The sequence below is a fragment of the Suncus etruscus genome, chromosome X (genome assembly GCF_024139225.1).
Source record: "Suncus etruscus isolate mSunEtr1 chromosome X, mSunEtr1.pri.cur, whole genome shotgun sequence".
Classification (NCBI taxonomy): domain Eukaryota; kingdom Metazoa; phylum Chordata; class Mammalia; order Eulipotyphla; family Soricidae; genus Suncus; species Suncus etruscus.
Genome location: NC_064868.1, coordinates 47,316,367 through 47,342,853, shown reverse-complemented (window position 1 = coordinate 47,342,853; position 26,487 = coordinate 47,316,367). Strand labels below are relative to the sequence as shown.

At 36.8% G+C, this 26,487-nt stretch overlaps 1 protein-coding gene and 1 pseudogene across 1 annotated transcript in view; both read left to right on the top strand.

The window, feature by feature from the left end:
* The window catches only part of EFHC2 (EF-hand domain containing 2), a 208,358-nt gene extending 182,302 nt beyond the window's left edge, over nt 1-26,056 (top strand). Inside the window, exons 14-15 of the mRNA XM_049766899.1 lie at nt 12,501-12,609; nt 25,955-26,056. Coding sequence (XP_049622856.1) covers nt 12,501-12,609; nt 25,955-26,056 — 211 coding nt within the window. The remainder of the gene's footprint in view (nt 1-12,500; nt 12,610-25,954) is intronic.
* On the top strand, nt 20,661-21,895 carry LOC125999217 (pre-mRNA-splicing factor RBM22-like; annotated as a pseudogene).
* Nucleotides 26,057-26,487: the final 431 nt, after the last annotated feature.

The window sequence follows — 26,487 nt, the reverse complement described above, 5'->3', positions numbered from 1 at the left end:
CAAACATTAATTTGTTGTATGTCTGGGGAATATTCTCTGAATACTCGTCTATTCCTCTGATCTTATAGTCTATCTTTATTCCTATACCATACTTTCTTAATGACTATTGCATTGTAACACAATTTAAACTTGGAGAAAGTGATGTTTCCCATATTCCTTACTGCAAGTGTACTCTTAACTATTTGTGGGTGTTTATTGCTCCAAATGAAATTCACGAGTGTTTTATCCACTTCTTTTAAGAATGTCATGGGTATACATAGAGGGATTGCATTAAATCTGTACAATGCTTTGAGTACTGTATTGACATTTTAATGATGTTAATACTCCCAATCCATGAACATGGTATGTGTCTCCATTTCGTTGTGTACTCTTTTATTTCTTGAAGCAGGTTATTGGAGTTTTCTATGTATAGGTCTTTTACCACTTTAGTTAAGTAGACTCCACGGTATTTGTGTTTTTCTGGCAATAATGAGAATGGGATTTTTAATGTCCATTTCTTCTCTATCACTATTGGTGTACAAGAAGGCCATTGTTTTTTTGTGTGTTGATTTTGTAGCCTGCCGCTTTGCTATAGGAATCTATTGTTTCTAGAAGCTTTTTAGTAGAGTCTTTAGGGTTTTATAAATTTAGTATCATGTGATTTGAAAACAGTGAGGGCTTGACTTCTTCCATTTCTATCTGGAAGCCCTTGATATCATTTTCTTGCCTGATTGCTATGGCAAGAACTTCCAGCACTATGTTGAATAGGAGTGGTGAGAGAGGGCAGCCTTGTCTTGTACCAGATTTTAGAGTAAAGGCTTTTATCTTACCTTCATTGACAATAATATTTGCCTTTGATATATGGTAGATGGCCTTAATTATATTGAGTAAAGTTCCTTGCATTCCAATTTTGATGAGAGTTTTTAATCAAGAATGGGTGTTAGATTATATCAAATACTTTCTCTGCATCTATTGATATAATTATGTTGTTTTTATTTTTATTTTTGTTGTTATGGTGTATTATGTTTCTTTACATATGTTTTGGTATATGACCTTCTTGATGAGGTGTTGGATCCTATATGCCAGGATTTTTTGAGGATTTTTGCCTCTGTGTTCATCTGGGATATTGGTCTATAGTCTTTCTTTCTTTCTTTCTTTCTTTCTTTCTTTCTTTCTTTCTTTCTTTCTTTCTTTCTTTCTTTCTTTCTTTCTCTCTTTCTCTCTTTCTCTCTTTCTTTCTTTCTTTTTTTCTGCAGCATCTGTCTAGTTTTGGTATCAGGGTGAAGATATCTTTATAAAAGCTATTTGCGAGTATTACTGATTTTTCAATTCCATGAAGAGCCTTAAAAAGATTGGTAGTATTTCCTCTTGAAAGTTTAGAAATAATTCATTAGTGAATCCTGCTGGGCCTGGAATTTTGTTTTAGGGAAAACTTTTGATGACCATTTTACTTTCCTCAGTAAAATGATGGATCATTTAGATATGTTTTAGAACATCCTGGTTTAACCATGGAAGATTGTAAGAGTCAAAGAATTTATCTGTTTCATCCAGGTTCTAATGTTTCGTAGCATAGAGTTTCTCAAAATAATCTGATTACCTTTTGAATCACTGCAGCATCTATAGTAATCTCCCCTTTTCTTTTCTAATCTGGTTTATTAAATTTCTCTCTCCTTTTCTTCCTGAGTTTTGCTAATGCTTTGTTAATCTTGTTTATTTTTTTAAAGATCCAACTTTTGCTTTCGTTGATTATCAGATTGGTTTTATTTATTTCTGCTTCATTGATTTCTGCTCTAAGCTTTGTTATTTCCTTCTGCCTACCTATTTTTAGTTCCTTTTGTTAATCATTTTCTAATTTTATAAGTTGTGCCATTAAGCTATTTATGTAGGCCCCATCTTCCTCCTGATGTGTTCTTGTAAATCTATAATTTTTTCTCTTATTACCATTTTTGTGGGGTGTCCCATAAATTCTGATAATTTGTTTCTTCATTGACATTTGTTTCTAGGAATTACGGTGTTTTTGTTTTGTTTTGTTTTATTTTATGGTTTTTGGGTTTTGGGTCACATCCAGCAGCACTCAAGGGTTACTCCTGGCTCTACGCTCAGAAATCGCTCCTGGCAGGCTTGGGGGACCATATGGGATGCCAGCATTCAAACCACCATCCTTCTGCATGCAAGGCAAATGCCCTATCTCCATACTATCTCTCCGGCCCCTCTAGGAATCTTTTTATTTCCTCTTTTACTAAGTCTCTGACCCACTGGTTGTTCTGTAATGAGCTGTTTAATAATCAGGTATTACATTTTTTCTTCTGTGTTGCTTTGTAGTTCACTCTAATTTCAGTGCCTTGTGATCTGAGAAGGTAGTATGTACAATTTCTATCCTCTTGATTTTATGGAAGTATTTTTAATGGGCCAGCATGTGCTCTATCCTGGAGAATGACCCATGTGCACTGGAGAAGAATGTGTATCCAGTTTTCTGGGGACGGAATGTCCTATACATATCTACTATTCCACTTTCTTCCATTTTTCTTTTCAGATATAGTATATTTTTGTTGGATTTAAGCGTGGTTGACTTATCAAGGTGTGACAGGTTAATGTTGAGGTTTCCCGCTGTTGTTGTGTTGCTATTAATGTCTTCTTTCAGATTTGTCAACAATTGTATTAAATATTTTGCTGGTCCATCATTGGGTGCACATGTATTTAGGAGTATGATTTCTTCCTGTTGTACATACCCCTTGATTATAATGAAATGTCCATCTTTGTCCCTTATAACTTTTCTAAGTCTAAAGTTTATGCCATCTGATATTAATATGGCCACTCCAGTTTTTTAAGGGAGTTGTTTGCTTGGATGATTTTCCTCTAACCTTTGATTTTGAGTCTGTATTTTTCGGACTATTTAGATGTGTTTCTTGTAGGCAGCAGAATATTGGATTCAGCTTTTTGATTTATTTTGCCACTCTATGTCTTTTAACTGGTGCATTTAACCCATTGACGTTGACACAGATCATTGTAATGGGATTTAGGGCCATCTTTGTGTAGATATTTGGTGTGTCTTTTGATTTGTCTCAACTTAAAGTAGACTTTTCAGTTTATCTTTTAAGGCTGGTTTGAGTCTGTGAATTTTCTGAACTGTTATTTATCCGTCAAGCTACGTATACTTCATTCAAACCTTAAAGTGTGTCTGACTGGGTGCAGTATTCTACGCAAAACATTCATTTCATTGAGATTTGTCACTATATCCCACCACTACCTTCTGGCCTTGAGGGTTTCTTGTGACAAGTCTGCTGTAAGACTTAAGGATGCTCCTTTGAGTGTAATTTCCCTTTTTGATCTTGATGATTTCAGTATTCTATCCATATCTGTGGGATTGGTCATTGTGTCTTGCTGTGTCTTATAGTGGTTTTCTTCAGGTCTCTTTTAACTGGTAAGTTTCAGGCAAGCAGGATTTGGTTGTATGCAGTCTTCAGCTCAGGGAATTTCTCTTTAATAATGTCCTTGACTGTTGATTCTTTCTGAGGATATTTTTTTCCTGAGTTTCTGGCACGCCAATGATTCTTATGTTGTTTCTCTTGAGTTTATCAAAGACTTCTCCTTTTAACTGTTCACATTCTTAGAGTATTTTTCCATTAACTGATCATTTGCTATAAGGTTCTTTTCCAATCTTTTCTGCTGCGTGTAGTTGTTTGTATCTCATCTTCTGTCCTTAGCTACTGTTACTGTTCGAGAGACTTTCCATTGAGGTTTTCATTTCATCTACTGAGTTTTTTAGTACTTTTATTTCATTTTGGAGTTTTCTAATTCTATCTTTGTGGTCTTTTCAGTTCCATCTATGATTTCTTTGAATTCTATGAACATCCTTCTCATATTCTTTGTATTTCTTCTCTATACTCATCTGAGAGGCTACCTAGCTGGTTGGTACTTTTCAGGTCATCAGAGCTGCCGTCTTCATTCTCTATGCATGGTGTTATCCTGCTTTGATTCCCCATTGACATGCTTATAGTGTAGTTTTTACTACGTGTTGTGTTGGTTTTCATGTGCTAGAATATGTACGCACCTGTGAATGGAGTGGTCTTGCTTCTCTGGTTCCACTCTTCTCCAGCAGAGACAGCCTACTTTGCTTATGAGTCCTGATGAGATTATGTTCGCTGGTATCTTTATTGGCTTTCTGACACAGGAAAGCAGGAAATGATGCAGGGAGGAAGCAGCAGCCCTTTGTGTCTCCTTGTGCCCAGGCACATCTCAGGGATCTGGCTCCACCCACCATGGTCAGAGATGGCCGACCCTGCTTATGAGCCCTGATGAGATTATGTCACTGGGATCATTCTTGGCTATTTCACGCAGGAAAACAGGAAAACAAAAATAGAACTTCTTTAGATTAATTTTGTTGGGTGACAAGAAAATTCTATGTACAAACGAATTCTTTATAATGGAAAATTCTTAGCAAACTGAACTTCACTTAGTTCAGATAAATCATGTTTGGTTCCATACCTTAAACCTACCCTTAATAAGACCTTAAGTATCCCATTAGAGCCTCTCAGGACTTTTTAAGTCCACAATGACTGATCTTTCCCACCATCATGGGCATTTAGAATTTAGCTTCCCTTCCTCAACTCTACAAGAACTTGATATACAGTCCATATTGCAAAAGTGTTTTAATTTTCCTGTTTATTTTGTCTGTTATCCCCTATAGTATTTGTCATCATGGTATTTTATTTACTTAAATTCATTTAATATCCATTTGGTGGGAAAGGAGTTAAATATTTGTGATTGATCCATTATGATTTACTGTAATTCTTTCCACTTTCCAAGAGCAAAGAATTCTTCCAAAAATAAGTGCTTATTTTTATCCCTTTTAACTAAAATATTCTTAGTTCTTTTTCCTTGCTCCTTTTGGAGTAAATTCTTATAGCTGTTGAAGTCCTGTAATACAGAATTTAAAATAAATATTGCAATATTATGCCACATTAGTTCGATTCTTTATAAGCACTGGCTCTGAAACACTAAAAAGATATCTTTCATATTTTCATATTTTCTTCTGAAAGATATATTCATTATTTCAGAGCTGTGTTCATTTGCAACTTCTGAATATTTCTAAATACCACTTGTTTCAGTACTATACTTCCTAATCTGTCCTTCAAAATGGATATAAACTTGAAATGGTGAATCTGGTAAGTCATGAGGTGGGCACAGAAAGAGGATGAGGGCCTAGCATAATAGGTAAACACACAACTTCTTATTATTATGGCCTAATATTAGAACTTTCTGTAGTTATCTTCATATATTTTCATGTATAGTTCTGATGCCAAAGGGAAATTGAGCCAGTGGAACTCATATATGAAGAACTTTAGGGAGGTGCTTCAGAGAAAGAAATATTTGAATTTAAAGTATCCAGATAAATGGATAAAAGGTATAAATGCCTTGAATTTCTGGGAATCTTCATGGATGGTAAGGAAAGTTAAGAAAAAAAACAGCAAGATGGAGATAGAAAGCTATTGTAATTCATAAAGAGTGAAGTTCCTGGTTTGGAAGCAGTGAGTAGTAAAGGAGAAAACCAAAAATATTTTCTTTGTGCTATGGTGGTATAATTCACAAATCTGGTTAGTGGATTGTGTGTGATAATGAAGTCTAATGTGATCCTTTATTAATTAATTTAGTGGGATTTTACAAATAAGTTCTGTAATGTAGGAACATATAAAAGAAAATTATTTTCTTGGGGATCTCATTTGTCTCCGAGATTAGTTACTTTACTACCTACATGTTAATGACTACCTTCATTTCTGTCTTCTATATGAACCTATAAAGGGAACTTAAAAATTTTAACTCTATGCTCGACAACTACTTGCTTTTTATCAAAATGTAACATACCACAAATCAAACTCCTGATCTTTATCCACCAACTATATACACTAAGGGTCTTTTCTGTCTCATTTATTGCAGATTAATCTTTCCAGTTGCTTAATCAAAAATGTCTTCTCTTTTCTTCCTCACTTTTCACCCCATTCACAGTCATATTCTCTCTTTCTCTTACACACATATCCTATATCAATCTTATAATCAAGATATGTTCAGAATTGATTGCTATATGGCTATCACAATTATCTAAGATGCCATTTTCTTTGTCTGAATTTTAGCAGAAGACTACTTGTTTTCTTTGCCAATTTGGTCTTACCCTTATATTTACTCACAATTTATCAGCCAGAAGGATTTTCAAAGAATGCAAGTTAACTCCCAGAACTATTATATAGAGTATATTGCAGGACTCAGTATGAAAATTAAAGACCTACATGATTTCATTCTTTGATATCAGCTCTTTCAAGAATATATTGTTTGACCTCAGCTTCTGTTCCATTTATTAAGAAGTACTTTCCTCTGAGCATTCATTGCTAGATTAAAGTTGCTTATACATTTCAAATTGATTGAGTATAAGAAACTTTCCTAGGTCACAGCAATAAAAGATAAAATTTCTGCATTTTTGGCTACAAATATTTATAAAAATAAGATATTTTTCAAGGAGTTTAAATGGTAATTGAACCAAAATTCAAAGATATTCAAATTCAAAATTTAAATGAACCAAAATTCTTCTTAGTTTAGCAGAATACTTAATGAAAGAAACTGTACAGGAAAGAAATACTGAATTTCCTTTCTCCTGGTCACTCTGTTTATTCTATTTTCTTTGTATTGATGAGTCTGCATGACATTTTCTTATAGCATTTAATTTCACACTACTAATTTTATTAGCTTATAATTATTAGCTATATTTAACACTAGTAAAAAAGCCTTCCTTTCCTTATCATTTTTATTATAATTTATTAATTTTTAATATAATTTTATTTTAATTATAGTGGCTTGCATATCATTCACAGTAATATCCCAGGTACATATTTACATTAAATCAGGGGAAATCCCACCACCGAATTGTCCTCCCACAACTGCTCCCATCCTGCCTCCCATATCCTCTACTCTCCCCCACCCCCAGGGGCTGCTAGAATGCGTGGTCCCTTCTGTGTTTAGTATTACTTAGTGGTCTTATAACTGTTTGGTCTTGGTGCCTCCATTAATGCCCCCTCTAATTGGGAGGCGGGACTAGAAAGCTCAAGTTATGTGGTTTTGTTTGAGGAAGAGAAAGGTAATATGATGGGGTAAAAATCGACTACACCGACTATGAGCAGAGTCATTCTAGAGGCTCTCATCCTTGGTTTGAGGGACAATGGGGAAAAGAAGAAGGTGAAACACCACAGCAGTTCAAAAAGAGGAATCAAATAAAATATCCAGTGAGCACTACAGCACTAAAAATATGCACCACATAGTTGCCATGGTCTTGAGATAGGAAATATGACAAGGCGCAAAGAGGAAGAAGAGAAGAAAGAAAAAGTAAATATAAAATTGAGAAAAATGGACAACTACTTCAATATCTACCCCAAAACAAAGAAATCAATAAAAATCATAAAAAATAAAAAAATATAAAAAGAGGGATTATTTAGTGTTTTTTTGTCCCTTCCCCCCTGCATAGGCACAGTAAATATTGGGGTCATTCGAAACGGGAATCCCCTTGGCCTAAGAGATACAGGGTTTCTCTACCCTTGGAATATATTGTCATGGGATTATCTATAGACTCCTTTCATGTTCATTTACTCTCCCCTTGGTGTTTTTGTGCCGTATGGAAGACTTCTGCTCCGATCTGGATGATAAAGACAGACCTTTAAATCTAGAGGTCTCAGTCTGTGCACAGGTCAAGGAGTGGAACTTATGATGAAGACTTTCTTTGTGATTTTAGAAGTTCTGTTTCCTCGATGGCATTTTAATCTGTCTTCTGTGGTTAATGGTCTTGGCCCTTGCTCTGAAGCTCGGATGGAGTCTGGGATATCGTCTTTCGTTATGTTTCCAGAAGACCCGTTCAGTTGCAATTGCCTCAGTCAGGACTCTGGACTTGGAGGTCATGATTGTTATGCAGGACGTAGACCAAACCCTAGACTAGGGCTTTCTTGTTGGTCTCAGAATACATAATGCCCGGTCATGGTTCTATCAGCCGGTCATCTGTAGATCACGTTCTTGGCTTTTGCACAGCGCATAGTGTGGTAGGTCTTCCGATTTTGTTTTATCATTATTTGGTAAGGTAGGATAACCTGTTCTTATGTCCATTTGTTCCAATTTCCTTGTTGTCAGGATATCATATTAGAACTGGCACATGTTGGAGATCGAGTAGTATTCAGGATGTCCCAGGTGGGCTTTGGTTCCTGTAGCTGTTGTGAAGAACTGTGTCGATTCTATGTCTGGGGTTCAGGATTCAAGTCTGGACTTCGGTGTATAATCTGGCGTCTAAGATGGGTCCACATGACATATTTTCAAGGTGGGAGATTCCCCTGTATTGTAAATAAGTATGAGTTCTTATCCCTAGTAGATAAGAGCTTGTTTATATACGTGGGATTTCTCCTTTTTTCAGTGTGCCTTTGCAGGAAGAAATGGTGCTTCATTATATTGCCGTTGCATTTGGGAGTGAAAAGGACAGAGAAACAAGTCGCACACCCAAAAAACATAAAAATAGAAACAAGGGCCCAGAGAGATAGCACAGCAGTGTTTGCCTTGCAAGCAGCTGATCCAGGACCAAAGGTGGTTGGCTCGGATCCCGGTGTCCCACACGGTCCCCCGTGCCTGCCAGGAACTATTTCTGAGCAGACAGCCAGGAGTAACCCCTGAGCAATGCCCGGTGCGGCCCATAAACCAAAAAAAAAATAGAAATAACAAAAATATATATTTGCTCACATATGTATAGTGGAAAATGATTTTAAATAAAATGAAATAAAAAATAAAGAGGTAGTGTTATACAGGTCTTATACTTATGATGGAAGTATAGGTTTCCCCATTGCCTTTTGAGTTTTCTTGTGGGGTGTGGGTTCCCAGGCACCTTTTCATTGCACACCCTGCCCTTCCTGAGATTGGTAAAAGATTTGAGGGGGTGTCTTGTGTAAAGTTCTTGCATTGGGAGCCCTTTTATGGCTAAGTCCGGTATCCAGCAACAGTCCATGTTAGGATAAGTTGGTAGGGAGAGCCACACAGCATGAGTCAGTAGGGATGTTGGTTTTCTTTTTCTGCTGGGGACGAGGTGTGGGTTTGAGTGGATGTCCCTTCGCTCGGGTGCTGGGTACTGGTTTGTTGGGGTAGGAGGTCAGTCTTGATGCCTAATAGATTAAGAACTGAGGGTGAAGAGTTTTAATAAGTTGAAAATCTGGATGGGATTGAGGGGTGAAGGGGTAGTCGGATTCCTGGAAGGGGGATAGGGGAGAGTATTTGGAAGGGGCAGAAAGGAAGAAAGGGGAAAATAAGATTAAATAGGGAAAGGAAAAAAAAGGAAGAGGGATTAGTGAGAAGAGAGGTGAAAAGAGTGGAGGCACATCATTTTGCTTGAATATGTTCGATGAGTAGGCCCCGTAGTATAAGTCTGCAGGTCACCGTTGCTACTTCGGCTGTCTGGCTGGTCATATGCTTCAGGTTCTAAAAGAAGGTATGCCCTAGAGATAAAGGGTGTGTTAAAAAGTTTTGTCCAGACAATTTTGTAACGCAACCTGGGTATGGCATCTCATGTGGCTTAGCTCTGAGATGCCATCTTAGGTTGTCCATCCTTTGTATCCAAGAACGCCTGTGGACAGAAAAGCTGAGAGGTTAGTTTAAGTATATTAAGCTTAAGGCATTAATACCTATTATTTTTAAATACTTCGGTTGTAGTCAGTGATTTCCCGTGGTATTCTTTACCTGTAACCTTGTATGAGATCGCTAAGAGATTATTACGAGCCTTTGCAGTAACAGACTGATTACATACCTGTTCACTCTATGCTGCTGTTTCTGCAGTTGCTGGTTTCTTTATGGTTTAATGTGTGGTCGAGAGTTTATGATGTTCTTCTTTCATGTGTTTTGGGCACTTCTGCCCAATATATATGTGGTATTACACTGTTTGGGGTTTCTACCCTGTTAAGTCCTGTTATTTGGTCTTTGAATATTAGTTGTATATATGGTGTAGTTTCTAGTTGCTTCAGAATAGTGCTATCATTCTGTGTTTATCTTTCATCTTCTGACTTACTTCGTTTAACATAATATGTTCAAGGTCCATCCATGTGGCTGGAAAGTCTGATTGAATCATTTCTTACTGCCATGTAGTATTCCATTATGTATAGATACCACATCTTAATGATCCACTCATCTGTTGTTGGGCATCAAGGTTGGTTCCAAGACTTGGCTATTGTACCCTAGGTTGGAAATTTCTTTCATTCAGTCATTTAAATATGTCATTCCATTGTCTTCTGCTTGAATTGTTTCAAATGGGAGATCTGGTTTTATTCTTATGTCCCTTCCTTTGTACTTGAGGTTTTTTTTCTCCCTTATTGCTTTTAAGAGTTCATCTTTCTCCTTTTTTTTTGTCATTTGGATTACTATATGTCTTGGTGTTGGCTTAATAGGGTCTATTTTATTTGGGACTCTTCTTACTTCCTGGAATTGCATTGAGGTCTCTTTCCAGAGGGTTGGAAAATTTTCTGCTATTATTTCCCTGACCACTTGTTCTTCCCCTTTTCCTGTTTCCTCCCCTTCTGGTATACCTACTATTCTTAGATTATTTCTTTTGTCTTTGTTTATTAAGTACTGGACTTTCTCTTCCAGTGCTTTGCCTTTTATTTCCTTGTTGGTTTCCTGGACGGTTTTTGATTGCAGTTTTTCTTCGAGTTGTTCTATATGCTTTTCCAGCTGTGAGATTCTATTCGTATAGCTTTTTATATTATTTATTGTTTCCTTAAATTCCATTTGTATGGAATTTCTCATATTCTGTAGCAGTTCTTCTCTTGGTTGATTTTTTCATCCATGGTTTTCTTGTACTCACTAGCTAGTGCTTCTTTCATTTCTTTTACCATGATTTGCATTTCTTTTTTCATGGCTGTTTTCAGATCTTCATCTCTTGGATCTGTTCATTTTGGTGGACTTGGAAACGTGTTTCCTTCCATATCTCCAGATGTTAGGGTCTTCCTTGATTTACCGATATTTCTTTGCAAATCTTGGTGTTGCCTAGTTTGCATGGCCTTTCGATTAGAGCGTGCTTTTGCCACCTGCCTTGTTTGATTATAGGTATTTCTGGTTTGTTTAGTATTTTGCTTGCAATTTTATGGGCTCTTAATTATTTAAGAAACTTGGGTGTTAGATCTGAGCTGGCTAGACCTATATGTTGTGTTAGGCTTCCCTACCTGGGGCAGTCAGGGATACCCAGGCAGGGGGTGGCTAGGGCCGTTCGCATGGCCGGCGGGGGTGGGCGGAGCTTCCCTACCTGGGGCAGTCAGGGATACCCAGAATTTATTAATTTTTTACATTCATCTTGCCATGTTTACTACTAGTTAGAAGGATATATTGATTTCAAGATCTTAAGAGGAGGATAGGAGTCTAGAACAGTGTACATGGGATAAGACCTTAGTATCACATTTGTCTTCTGCTTCAAAATGATGGTGTTATATGATCAATATATGTATATGACTATTAAACAGTATAAGCTTGATTTGCAGAGGTTCATTTACATCAAGTTTTCTTGAGAACTATGTAAATGTAGTATATTTATAAAAACAATATAGTGTGTCAAAATTTTTCTCTTTGCTCTGGGTTTCTTAATTTTTCCCCTCGAGTTCATTTTTAAAATACAGTATATAATACATACAGCCTGTAAAGTACATTTTAATTGACTATGTTATTGGTAAAGTCCATTAGTAATTATTTAGGCTTGGGAGTACTGTCAGAAGTTATACATGGGTTTTCAATTCCTTGGGGATCAACAATACTAACGATTGTGTAGAAAAAGACAATGGTAGAGTGGTAATGGCTCTTTGTAGTGGAGTGGTTCTGGTCTCATTGAAACCAGCATTAATAGTCTTGTAAACCATTGGTACTTCAACAAAAATATTTGGCAGATTATGGCAAAATTCTCAGTTGAGGTTTTATGGTAAGAAGTGTTTCTTATATGTGTGGGTCATTGTAACAATTGTGTTTTGATTATTTAATGCTAATAATTTTGTGTGACTTTTATATAACTAAGTACAACATGAGATAACAATGCTATACATTATTTTATAGCCTCTTTTCCACTCTAAATTTTATCACGAACATATTTTCATGACTACATATTGACCTAAATAATTCCTTTCAAGGGCTACATAATAAATGTGATAAAGTTGTCTTTTTTCCTAAAAAAACATGTTAGTGGACAGAATTAAAATAGGTTTACTTTAATGATTTTGAAGGCATATAATTTAGAAATAAGAACATTTGCTTTAATTACATATGTATCAATTATATGAAATAAAAAGACCTTCAAATATTCTTAACAAAATATAGTAATGGTCTTAGCTGCTGAATAAACTGATTTGTTTCTGTGACAATTGCAACAAATAAAAAAATTTTAAATCACATAAAGCATACCTAATATTGCATCTCTATTTAAGCTAACATTTGATCCTGACTTGTGTAGATGAGACAATTCATATATTAAATTATATTTTCAGCTTTGAAAATAATGAAAAGCAAATAGATTTCAAAGTACTTTTCGATGCTCTGAACTGGAGAAAATATCCGGTTTACCGTGTGGATGGTCCATCATCATATGAAAAACAGGTAAATCTAAAGCATTTTAAAACCCATCCTGGGATATTTTTCTTGTATTATTTGCCATAAAATTATTTTTCAGTGTAAAATATTAACATCAGGATTTTTAAGAGTTTTTGTGTTTCTAGGTATTTTTTGGTAAAGGTTAATTAATTCACTTTACATGCTGAGCAAATATCTTGTCTCTAAGTGCATGACATCATCATCATGAGCCAAAAAAGCACATCTCAAATAGTGTATCTGTCAAGAATCCCGTGTATCCCATTGCCACGTACACCGGTTTGCCTTAGCTGAAACAATATATGGGCATGCACATCTCACAATGGAGTCAATTTTAAAATACTAATTTTTAAGAGATTGGTTAGGGTAAACAAAATCTATGTGATTAGATTCTGCTCTCAACATTGTAGAATTGTATGGATTCCCTAAGGTCTCTTTGGATTAATTGTCATTAAGGAGTGAGTGGGTGGGTATAGTTTGTTTATATTTTAACATGCTTCAAAAATTGATTTTCTTGGGCAACTCTTTGATAAAGTAAATGCCATGTGGTTGATACTCCCCAAAAGGCAACATTTATTTGTTCTCTACTGACCATCTCATTCTGGCCTAAAATTGACTAATGCCCCTGAGGAGCTCATGAAGTTATTCTGGAGTGTCAGGTAGCCTTTGAACATCCAGTAGGTTGGGAGAAAGTGGTAGCTGTTAGAATCAAACAGAACTATGGTACACTTCTACCTCTGTTCCTTACTTAGCTTAATGACTTTGGATCATTTACTCAATGCATTCATTTATAAATTTATTTCTCAGAATATTTATGATTAAGTATCTACTCTAAGCATATTCTTTTTTATTGTAAGAATTTATTCAAGAGACAAAATTGATTAACATATTGAGGTGAAGTAGTATAACATAATATAGTAACATAACATATAATATAATAATACATGTAAGTCAAAGAACATTTCTGATTAAAACACAATTTTTGATCATAATGGCTTACATATCTTTCACAGTAATATTTTAGGTACATATTAACATTGAATCAGGGGAATACCCATCACCAAATATGTCCTCCCCCATCCCAGTTCCCTTTCTGCAACCCATATCCCCCACTCTCACCCCCCCCAGGGCTGCTAGAGTAGGTGGTCCCCTCTTTGTCTAGCTTACTATTAGTGATCATATATCTGTTTGGTCCTGTTACCCTCCCTTGTTTCCCCCTCTATTTAAGAGGTGGAGCTAGATAAATTGAGTTATGTGGTTTTGTTTGAAGGAAAGAAAAGCAATAGATTAGGGTACAAAATAAGAAAAGAAAAAAAAAGAAGTCAAATACGTTGAAAATGGGTGGAGTCCTTCTAGAGGCTTTCAACCTCAGTTTGAGAGAGGATGAGAAAAAGGTAATTGAAACACCACAACAATACAGAAAGAAATATCAAATTAAATATCCAGTGAGCACTACAGCAATAAAGACAAGCACCACTCAATAGTCTCGGTTCTGAAATCAAATCATGCTGGAGTACAAAAAGAAAGAGAAAGATAATATAAAATAAAATATTGGAGACATCAACTTCAATCTCTACACCAAACTAAAGACGTCAAAAAAATTGATTAATCGATAAATAAATATGTGGAAAAGTGATTGTTTTGTGCTTTTCTTTCCCTTTTCTTTTTCCCTTTGCCTAGGCACAATATTGGGAATATTGTAGAGGGAATTCCCTTGGCCTAGGAGATACAGGGTTTCTCCACCCCTGAAGTATACTGTCATGGGATTAAATATAGACTCCTTGCATGATCATTTACTCTCCCCTTGGTGCTTTCGTAGTGTATGGAAGACTTCTGCTTCATCTTGGATGCTAACATCAGACCTCTGTATCTAGAGATCTTGGTGACTGTGCAGTTCAAGTAATGGAGCTTATGATGAAGTCTTTCTTTGTGGTTCTAGCAGTTATGCTTCTTCAGTATCATTTTTGCTCTAAACATATCTGTGCTGTGTGCTGGATTCCAGAAACAAATGTCATTTTTTGCTGCATTAGGGGATCCACTGCTGATGGGGATTGTGACATGATACACCCTGCCTGAATACATGGCAAGAGAAGGAAGCTATTTGAAAATCAAATTCAAACAGGGATATGACTCTTGCTATTTTATAGGTGAATAGTAATAGTTAGCAAGGTAGAAAAGTGACATCATATGAAAATGCACCACAAAATCAGTTCAGGGATATGGGGCACTTAAGGTGTGAGACACTTGCACAGAAGCAGAAGGAATTGATGTAACTGGACTGAAGGCTCAATAAGAAGAATGAAAAACAAGATAAGTCTGGGGAGCCAGAAAGATAGTACAGCATGTAGAATGCTTGCCTAGTGTGTGGCCTACTCTTAATTCTAGTTTCTTCAAGTTCTACCAGGATGGTTCCTGAATGCAGAGCCAGGAATAAACCCTGAGCACTTCTAGGTATGGCCTAAACACGAAGGAAAGAAGGAAGGAAAGAAGGGAGGGAGGGAGGGAGGGAGGGAGGGAGGGAGGGAGGGAGGGAGGGAGAGAGGAACGAAAGAGAAGGAGAAGGGAGGGAAGGAAAGGGAGGGGAACTTAAGGTTAGGGAAGGGAAGACAAGGAAAGTGAGGGAAGAAGGAAAAGGGTGGGGCCATAATGATAGCACAGCTGGTATGTCATTTGCCTTGTATGTGGCTAACTCAGGCTAGATCCCTGGCATCCCACAGGGTCCCACCAGTACTGCCAGGAATGACCCCTGAGTGCAAAACCAGGAGTATCCTCTGAGCCCTGCCTGGTGTGGCCCATAAGCCCCTTAAAAATGAAGCTTGTTCTGGTTAGATAGTGGATAAATTAGAGGCAGCATTTAGAAGGGAACCCTATTAAGGGGTTTTCAGTATCCTTCCATCACCATAATAGTAAACATTTATAACAATTTCTATATTTCAAGCACTGTTCTAAGAACTTAACATCTTTTAGTTCATTGAATCTTAGTAGCAATCATGGAAGCAGATACATTCAATATTCACATTTTAGAGATGAAGAAGTTAGAGACATGTATATATGGAGTCAATATTTGAACTTAAGTTTCTTTCAATGAAAATAATAATACTTTCAGTATAAATTTTATTGATGATATTGAATGTAACTAAAAAAAATCTAAGGTGTCATTACAAAAAATCCATACTTTGGGGCTGGAGCAGTGGTGCAGAGTGGTAAGGCATCTGCCTTTCCAGCACTCGCCTAAGACAGACCATGGTTCGATTCCCCCAGTGTCCCATATGGTTCCCCCAAGCCAGAGTGATTTCTGAGCGCATAGCCAGGAGTAACCCCTGAACATCACCAGGTGTGGCAAAAAAAATTCCATACTTTGATTTGCCATTTTATTTTACATGTAAATATTTTAATTTTTCAAATAAAAGAGAAAAAATATTATTAGGCTTTTTATTTTGCCTTTTAATTTTATTTTATCCAATTTTATATTGGCTATCATCTATTCATTTCCTTTTTATCCTGATCTGAATCCCAAGTTAACTGATTTATGGGATGCATTATTGGACCTTCTAGCACTCTGGTCTCCAGCAGGAGAGTGAGTGAGGTATAGAAGAAAGACAACGGACCTCCTACCAAGGTCTGAAACTCTTATGTGGAGTCTCTTCATATCACTGCCCACTACAGGTTCTGGTAACCACCTTCACCTATCCCTTAAGTCCCAGGTAGTGGCACTGGGCAATGGATCCTGATGGTTTTATGAAACAGTTTCCACTACTTTGTAAATAATCCTGTTATTGGCTCTTGTCCACCTGGGAAGTTTGCTTATAAGACCTTAACTGATATATATCTCTTTTTTCAATTAGTTATCGATTGCCTTTGGTCTTGTTCTTAGTTTTTATTGCTGAGTTTTTCCATTTCAATCGACCACCCAACTGCTTGGCTATTATTATTGGAGATTTCTTATTTATTTTACAAAAATGTAATCATGCCTCATTCATTTCATTGGCACTGTGCTTTTCTAATAGTACAACATGGTAAGTTGATGATCTTTAGTATATATAACATGAGGCCATTCTTTAATATGTGCATAGATATACAATAAGTTATTCATTCCTCCAATGATAAACATTCAGGTAATTTTTATATTTTTACTTTTAAAATATTATATCTTACTGATTTATTTTAATTTTTCTAATAACTATTGAATATAAATTAATTTAATAATCTTTTAGTAGTACAAAGAAAGTTTTTAGAGCAACATAGTATGTACTTATGCAGTGAAAGAAGCATTTGATAAACTATTTGACAATAGATAGTACAAAAATTTCATTTTTTCCTTTTCATTTATTCTCTCCCTTATTTTGTGACCCATTCATTTTATTTATGAATCCACTAAAGGGTTACTCTAGAAAGATGCATTGTGTACCTAAAAATCACTCTCTTAACTATACTTTCCTCCACTTCACCTCTAACCCAATTTTGTAGATAGTACAGTTCACTGTTGCCCTGTATGTAGCTATAGGCCTGAAATGCTAAAGATGGACCATGTAGAACAGAAGGTCTCAAGTTACATAAACCTGAGCTCAGATCCTTAGAATTATTGTTAATCAGCTGGGTTAGTTTTTGTAAGTTACTAAACTTTTTAGCCCTTTTCACCTAAAAATCAAAGATCAAAAGATATCTGAGTTGGCAACAGTAACTCATATTTATTGATCAGCTATGTGTGCCAGGCAGTTAGCTTACTTATTTCTCACCACACCTGTACATATTTTCAGATAGGAAGTGAATTTGTTCAAAAACACCTGGCTAATAAAGTGAAGGAGATTGAATTCAAAGTTGGACATTTGTACCTCAGAGTTTGCAGTCCTCTTCTATATCATATTACCAACATGTATATCAACAATATAATTGCTATTCTCAACTGATCACCAAAATTGTCACTCTTTATTATTGTTGTAGTATGCCAAGTTAGGGAGGATTACTCAGATCTTATGAAATTTAGACCCAAAGTAGTATTTTATTAATTGGTAAGGTTTTCCTCTGGAGCATATTTTGTTTCTATCTTTGAATATTCTTTGACTTCTTTTTTGGTTTAGGGCCTGCACAATGATGATCAGGGATTGCTCCTGGTTCTGCACTCAGGAATCACTGCTGCAGGGCTGGGGGACCATATGGGACTCAGGATTATACTTGGGTCGACCACATGCAAGGCAAACACTTTACCGACTGTACTATCACTGTATCTCCTGACTTTTAAATTAATAACTAACTCTTAACTGTTTAAAAAAGAAATAGAAACTGGAGACTAATAAAGTACTTATATTAGGGTTGTTGTAAGGATTAATTAAATGGATTTGATATATAACAGTACCTGTGTAAGTATTTAATTATTCATTGTTATTTTTGTTTATAAAATGGAGATACATTATTTTCTAAACTCAAGAGGCTGGGCCCTGAGAAATCTCTTTATACTATAAAGTTTATAGACTAAGAGCAGTGATTTTGTCCTAAAAAAATCGCGGTTGAAGAATTAAAGAATAGGAATAGAGTAAGAAATATTCTGTGCATCAGCAGTAAGTGCTTCCAGTTATTATCCTATAAAATGAGATTAACTATATACTTTTAGGGTTTCTTATCAGTTTTTCTGATCAACTTTATAAGCATATCAGATTGTGGGCAAACATTGGAAGAGACCATTCTTCCTCAGCCAGTTAAAAAAATAAAAGCTGGGGCCAGAGAGATAGTGCAGCAAGGAGAGTGTTTGCCTTGCAAGCGGCTGACCCAAGTTCAAGCCCAAGCATCCCATGTAGTCCCCGGAGCCGGCCAGGAGTGATTTCTGAGCACATAGCCAGGAATAATCCCTGAGCACCACCGAATGTGGCCAATAAAAAAAAAGACATACCATATTTTCCAGCGTATAAGACGACCCCCTAATTTTGCAGTTAAAACATAGGTTTAGGCCTATATTCGCTGTATCAGACAGAATGTTCCTGTGCTGCAACTGTATGTACCACAGTGAGCCAATCACAACAAGCAAAGGTTCAAAGGTTATACTGTAATAGACTTCCTCTCTGACTCTGGCCAATCTGAGCAGGCTTTTTACAGTGTAGATTCGGGTCCAAAACATTGTATAATTTGCATGCATAAAAAGCCTGCTTGGATTGGCTGAGTTAGAGAGGTGGTCCAAGCAGCCTTGTAGTGATTGGTCCCTTATCATAGGCACCTTTTCTGGCAATTCCCTGGTGGCATCAGTTAATCTCCCCCACTACATGAACCAAACAACACCCCATCTTTGGACCCTAGCACTGAACCACCAACATGGTTAGGTGGGTTTTGCCAGAAGTGGCCCCCAGATCTCCTGAGTACTGTTTGGGAGCCCCCAAGAAAGAGATTTGGAAACTCTGTGGCCTGATTTTTTTTGTTGTTTCATTTAGCAGCATATTGAAACATTTTTCGGGATATACTCGGAGTATAAGATGACCCCATATTTTCGGTTGACTTTGTTTTGTTTCAAAAGTCGTTTTATACGCCGGAAAATACGGTAGGTATAAAATACATTCTGAACATTGGAGTATTGTGCTTAGAAAATCATTGCTAACACTACTAAACATCATAGAACCTCAATATATATAAAAAAGTTTTTACATACCTGATCAATTTAACCAACAATGATCCAGAGTTTACAGCAATTTACTGAGATTCCTGACTTTACACCACTCTACTGTATCTATACTTGTTTCTGTTTCATAACGATGTTATAAAATAGCTTCAGAATGTTACCATTTCTTTATATTGAAAATATTCAATGTAAATCGGTTGAGTATGCATTACATATTACAATCAGCAATGAATAATATTATTTCTGAATGTTATGTAAGTGTGCTTAAATGATATCCAATTCTAGGTCAAATACCATTATTGATTTTGTTATGTGTATAGGTTATTTATTCAAGTTTATATTGGAATGAATCATGGAAGATAAGGGCAAGAACACAAGAGTAAACTGAGGGAGACAATCCAGGCATTCCCATATGGAGCTCAAGAGCAAGGATGGCTTTACAGAATTGTCTTGAATTGAGCTAAAAAAAATCTAGCTTTTTTTTCCCTCAGGGGTAGTTTAGGAAGGGGTATGACCTTGATCTTCAGTAATATCTTTCTGTTGCTGAGGCAACCCCTGAGGCACTCCTAGCACTGCTTCACCAGCTGCTTTACTTTCTTTCTTCAAGGGCATACTGGTGGCATCTAACTGCTCTTAAAACAGTTGTTAATTACTCTTTCACATCCGGCAACCTGACATTGAGTCACAGCCTCTTCCTCTCTGATGTTACTCTGATTTTTCTACCAGTTGCAGGAAAGTTACAGGAGAGTAGTTATGCCAGAGAGGCTATGAAAGAATTAAAACATATGTATATTCATATCTTTTATTCAATGGTTGGTTGAAGAAACCTCTCACATTAGTTTTTTTGTTTTGTTTTGGTTTTTTTCTTGGGGGGTCACACCCAGCAGTGCTCAGGGGTTATTTCTGGCTCTATGCTCAGAAATCGCTCCTGGAAGGTGTGGGAGACCATATGGGATGCCAGGATTCGAACCACCATCCTTCTGCATGCAAGGCAAATGCCTTACCTCCATGCTCACATTAGAGTTTTGATGATCATCAATATTTGGTACTTATACTATAACCAAAAAGTCACATGTAGGTCATCAATGTTTAATATTTAGAGTTTGAAGATAAGGATGATAGACTTAGCTTATACACAGAAGCATTACCCAGATAAGATGCTCAGGTTGAAGGTTTGATTTCTACTGACTAGCTCCCTCTGACTTGTGCTCACTGTTTTGTAGTTTTTCTTGATGGTAGAATTTATGACTCGGCTCTCAAATTTCAAATCTGATGTATCAGTAAGGTTGCTCAGGGAACATACAGAATATTCAAAGGAATCATGGATTTTAATTTATCAAGGGATCGTTGACAGAGGGACAAGTATCATTAAGAAATAAATCAGGGGCCTCAGGGACTGACAGGATAGTGGCAGCCTCTCCCAACTTGGAAGCTGCTGCCTATTCCCGATGCGCTCAAGATGGTGACCTCTCTGGTTTCCAACATGTACAACAGGCAGAATTGGGAGGATGCGGACTTTCCGATTCTGTGCCAGACAAGTCTTGGAGAAAACGCATATATTCAAATGACCAAAGAAAAGTATGGGAAGGAATACAAAATCTGTGCCAGACCTTTCACAATATTTCGCTGATGTCCAGGGGTCCAGATGTGTTTCAAGAAGAGTGAAGTTTGCCAGACCTGCTGTAAACTGAAGAATATCTGTCAAACCTGCCTATTGGACCCTGAGTATGGCCAATCTATTTAGGTTCGTGATGCATTGCTATCTTTTAAGGATGATATGCCCAAGTCAGATGTGAACAAAGAATACTACACTCAAAATTTGGAGAGATTTCTAACTCTGATGGAACATGGCCAGTTGGCATGCTGGATAAAGCCACCTCCACCAGTGCTATGTTTCTCAAACTGACCATCCCACACCCTATTATAAAAAAATTATCCCCATATTTGCTCCTTCTGGGTAAAAGGGAGAGTGTAAGAGAAGAGAGGAATGTCTATACAGACATGAGAAGCCTACGGATCGTTCTTGCTGATCAGAATATGAAAAATCGATACTATGGGATCAATGGCCCTGTGGCAGACAAGCTTTTAAAGCATGCATCAACAATGCCCCATCTGGACCCGCCAGAGAATAAGACTATCACCACACTCATGTCAGTGATCTAGGGGACACCATTACTGAAATATATTTAAGGAATTCTACCAATTTAGAAAACTCTGGATAATTCCTGTTATACAGAGACAGCAGTGTGCTTTCATCCAGTTTGCCACTAGGCAGGCTTCAGATGTTGCTGCTGAGAAGTCCTTTAATAATTTGATTGCCAATGACCTAAGACTCAATGTGAAATGAGGAAGGTCCCAAGCAGTCAGAGGAAAAGAAAAGAAAAGAAAAGAAAAGAGATGGTACCACAGATTTTGGGATGAAGCTAGAGCCTGTTCCAGAATTTCCAGGAGCACTTTCTCCAACCTCCTCTGCAACTACTTTAACCTACCGCCAAGTGGTCCTCCAGCTGTAGTGAACAATTGCCCTGCCACTACCGCCTGGTATTGCACACCTCCACCCTCAAGTTTTGGGTCACACATGTTTCATCCAATGGGACCATCCCTCCTTTCATAAAGGTTCCAGGACCAGTCCATTACCCTTCTCAGGACCCTCAGAGAATGGGCGTTCATGCCAGAAAACACAGCAGACCCTAGCACATTCTCCCCACTCTGAAAATTTGCTGAAAAAAGTCATGAGAAAATCTCAGTAAATGAACCTTGGAATAAATATAATTTCCCTTCCTTTGCAGTTTTCCTGGTAGCTGAATATGTTCAGATGTGGGCAGTTGGGAGACAGCCATGCTTTCCTACATATATTCAAAGGATTGATGAACTGCAGATAATCTTCTATTAACACATCTGGTTACTGCTATTACATTGCTAATTGCATTTAATGTCATTCCCCTCATTTCTTGGTTTGGTTTGGTTTGGTTTGGGGACACACCCAGTGATACTCAAGGGTTACCCCTGGCTCTGCACTCAGACATTGCTCCTGGCTTGGGGGAGCATATGGGATGCCAGGGATCTAACCGAGATCCATCCTGGATCAGCCACGTGCAAGGCAAATGCCCTACTGCTACACTATCGCTCTGGCCCGAATGTCATTTTCCCTCATTTCTAAGAACAGGAACTGTGTGAATTGCAAAGTCAACTGAGTTACCATCCCAATTAAAATTTGCTTTGTATCATTTGGGAGCAAGGGTCAGGTTGGGATGAATTGACCTGTGCTAAAATTTTTTTTTAATTTTGATCATTTTTACATTCACTGGGTGTTTTCATTTTTTATCATTTAAATAGATTCCATTGTAGTGACCTGAATGTGATTTAATACTTCAGGAGTTACACCTTCAGAAAGTCAAGTAGGAACCAACACACAGTATGATCAGGTCTTTTCTTGCCTCTCTGCTTCATGTATTAACTACTAAAGGGATTGCTGAAGATTTGACTTCTCTACACTACCAAATAAGAGTCAAAAACTAAAATTCTTATCCTATCTATCAAGTGGAAATAAAAGTTTCTTGGAGTTTGTATCATTGAAGAAGCCTGGTGTCTAGAATGAAACAGTTTTAAAGAACTTCCTATAAAATGTTCACAAACTGACATGAAAATATATTCGAGAGTATTTGAGCAGAAGACTTGTGACTCACAGCTGGAACTCTGACATTTAGCATTCACATTCTTGGTGTCTTCAGTATCTCAATTCCTTGCTTCTGTTAGGAGATTAAACGTTTAGTCTTAGATTATTTGGATCTAACTAAATTGTAGATAGTAAAGAATTTGATGTGTTGGGTTTTGTTTTTAAAAAATTAAGATGGGTTAATTTTCAAAAAAGAGAGAAAGAAATCAGGGAGGTGAACTTTGTAACTAACAAGAACTGGGATTCCTTTATCAATAGTGAAGCAGAGTGTGACCAGTTTTATAGTCTGAGTAGAGAATTATAACTACTGCTACGGCATAGTCTGGTAGGGAGGGGAAAGGTGAAGGAATGTAGTCAGTAGCTGCTTCCCGTTGTCTGAACCCACCAAGAAGCCAGAGTACAAGTACATCTGAGGAGTGATGTTCATCCACAGAGCTCTTCTAACCATGCAGAGAAAAGAGTGACAAAGATGGAACTTGAGGGGAAACTGGATAGTGACTCATAGTTTTTTTTTTATCAAAATAGTCTTTATTCAAGGTGAACAAGTTCCTATTCCAAAGTCAGGAATAACAGTTCCTAGACATCATGATTTGTCCCACAGATTCATATGTGGTCCCGTATGTATGATGGAAAAGTTACTTCATTAAATAGTAATGGAATCCAACAACAAACAAACAAAATTATAGGTAAACCTATGATTGAAACTATTAAGTTTTGATAGGTCTTGCTACCCCTTGTTGAGTGCTTTTTCTCCATAGTTAATGTAAGTTGGTTCACAGATTTTTCTTCATAGATAATGTAAGCTGTACCATTGGTCCTGTGAAATAGTCTGAATTATCCAGAATTCCCTTGACCAGAACTGTGTCTTGACCCTGCAGCAGCCCATGACTATCTATGGACCTTTGCATGTTTCCCCAGTACTGACATGGCCTAGAGACACAATTTCTTCTCTTTTATGCTTTCTCACAGATGGTAGCTATAAAACTGGAAAAATATGTCCTTTTGTTTATAGGCTGTTTACTTAATTTCAACATTCACATTTTTTTTAAAAAATAGCACTGCTAATTCTAATATAAACTTTATAACTTGCCTTTTGTTATTGGTATCTTATCAGTTATCATTTCTAAGAAACTTTGGCTGTGGTTTTATTTTATGAGAACTAGAATTACAGAAGCATTAGTATTTGACTTTAAAACTGTTTTGTCACAAGATACATTGGCAGTGAAAAGTAAGGACAGTTGGTTGCACATTGGGTACATCTTTGGGCATATCACTTGTTGAGGATCTACTTTTGGCATTTAAAGAATATCCTTTGATTATTTTGTACTAGTAGCTTCTATGACCAAGTATCATCATTTTTGTTTTGGATTTTTGGTTTTTGGGTCACACCCGTTTGATGCTCAGGGGTTACTCTTGGCTATGCGCTCAGAAATCGCCTCTGGCTTGGGGGGACCATATGGGAAGCCAGGGGATTGAACTGCGGTCCGTCCTATGCTAGCACTTGCAAGGCAGACACCTTACCTCTAGCACCACCTTCCCGGCCCCATCATTCTTATTTTATACATAGTAAGCTAAAGCTTAAAGGCATTCCTAAAATCTGGTTATTGGAGATAAGAGTTAGTGCCCACTTTTAAATAAACAATGTTCCTTCTAATATTGCAATTTTACTTATATTATTGAAATCAGAGTAATAGTTACTGTTATTAGACTTAAAAATCAACAATATAAGGGCCGGCGAGGTAGCGCTAGAGGTAAGGTGTCTGCCTTGCAAGTGCTAGCCAAGGAAGGACTGAGGTTCGATCCCCCAGCATCCCATATGGTCTCACCAAGCCAGGGGCAACTTCTGAGTGCTTAGCCAGGAGTAACTCCTGAGCATCAAATGGGTATGGCACGAAAAACCAAAAAAACCAAAATCAACAATATGGGGCCAGAGAGATAAAATGGAGGTAGGGCATTTGCCTTGCATGCAGAAGGATGGTGGTTTGAATCCCAGCATCCCATATGGTCCTCTGAGATTTTGTGCTTTTCTGAGGTAGATAGTATTTGGCTAGAGATATAATGCAGGAGTTAAGGCACTGGTCTTGCATGCAACCAAGGCTAGTTTTCAGGAGTGCATATGGCCCTCTGAGTAACACCAGTAGTAAGCCTTGAGTACTGCTGTGTATATCCCTAAAAGCAGTAAAAGCAAAAGAAATAAAACAAAAGAGTAACCAAGCAACAATATAGCTGCAAATTTTTAATAGAAAAGTGTAGTTCTTAATTAATCAGAGGAGGAGTTACAGCTGCAATAATGTTGCATAGCAAATAAATCCCAATATACTATATTCGATGGTATACATCAACAGGTCCTTCATTTTCCTAACCATTTTGTTGTTATCTGCTTTACCAAAATAACCCTAAAGTTCTTGGAGCAATACTACATCAAGTAGAGTGCTTGCATGCAGCTGATTCTGTTCAATAGGAGGTAACCCTAGTTACCTCCAACCTCAAAGCCGCCACGAGTGATCCCAGAGTACAGATATAACAGTAAATCCTGAGCACCACTAGTGTGCTTCCTTCTCCCCACAAAAAAGAAACAAACCAAACCTAATCCTAGAAATTACTTGTGCTTGTAGCTCCAGCTGCAAGATAGACCTGGTCTCTTGTGTGATTCTTCGACAAGCAGCTCTCTGAGCCAATTTCATCATGGAAATGAGAGGCACAGAAGATCAACTGAAATCATGTCTAGCATATTAGGATGTCTGTATTACATCTGACATCTGCCAATATTAGAGGCTAAAACTAGCCCATATAATGGGACAGAAAAATATACTCTACATGTAGGAGGCTCTCAAAGTCACATGCTCAAGTGCATAGGTATATAATTCTATACAAGGATGTGCAAATAATTGAGTATAAGAACCTCATTTCTCACAAAGTCCTATGATCTGAAAGTAGATAGTATAAATATCTGTTTTGAGAATATATATACATAAATACATATATACATAATACAGGGAAAACTTTGATACTATACTTAAAAAACTGAACTTTGAATTACAGTTCTAATTATATTCATATATTTTTTTCTTTCCTAGAAATGTGAAGAAGTGTGGATTGGGATGCCATCACCTATTCCTGTGAAATACATTGACTATATGGCCTTTTTGAGGGATGTATATGGCATAACACCAGAGTAACCAACTCCTTTTTGGTCAACATCTTCTGAATTCCTGCTCTAATTTTGCTAGCTTAGAAATGTGTTTTTATTAACAACAAAAACCATGGATTTTTACTCACTAGAAACTACAATTAATCTTCTATCATTTTAGATTTTCAGAACATCTCTTCTTATTGATTGTACGCTAGTACTATTAAAATGCCATTAAAATAAATGTGAATAATTTTATTGTCTGTATGATTTATTAATATCAAGTAATCTTATGGGAATTTTCTATTTAGCTTAATTTTTCATTAAGCATGAAAGAAGGTGACTTGTCACCTTATTATTATACATAATAATATAAAATCAAGTTATGACAGAACAGTAAATTATTCCATTAAACATGTTTAAATCTTTTGATAAAGTTTTATATTAATTTAATAATTACCATATTTGCCGGCATATAAG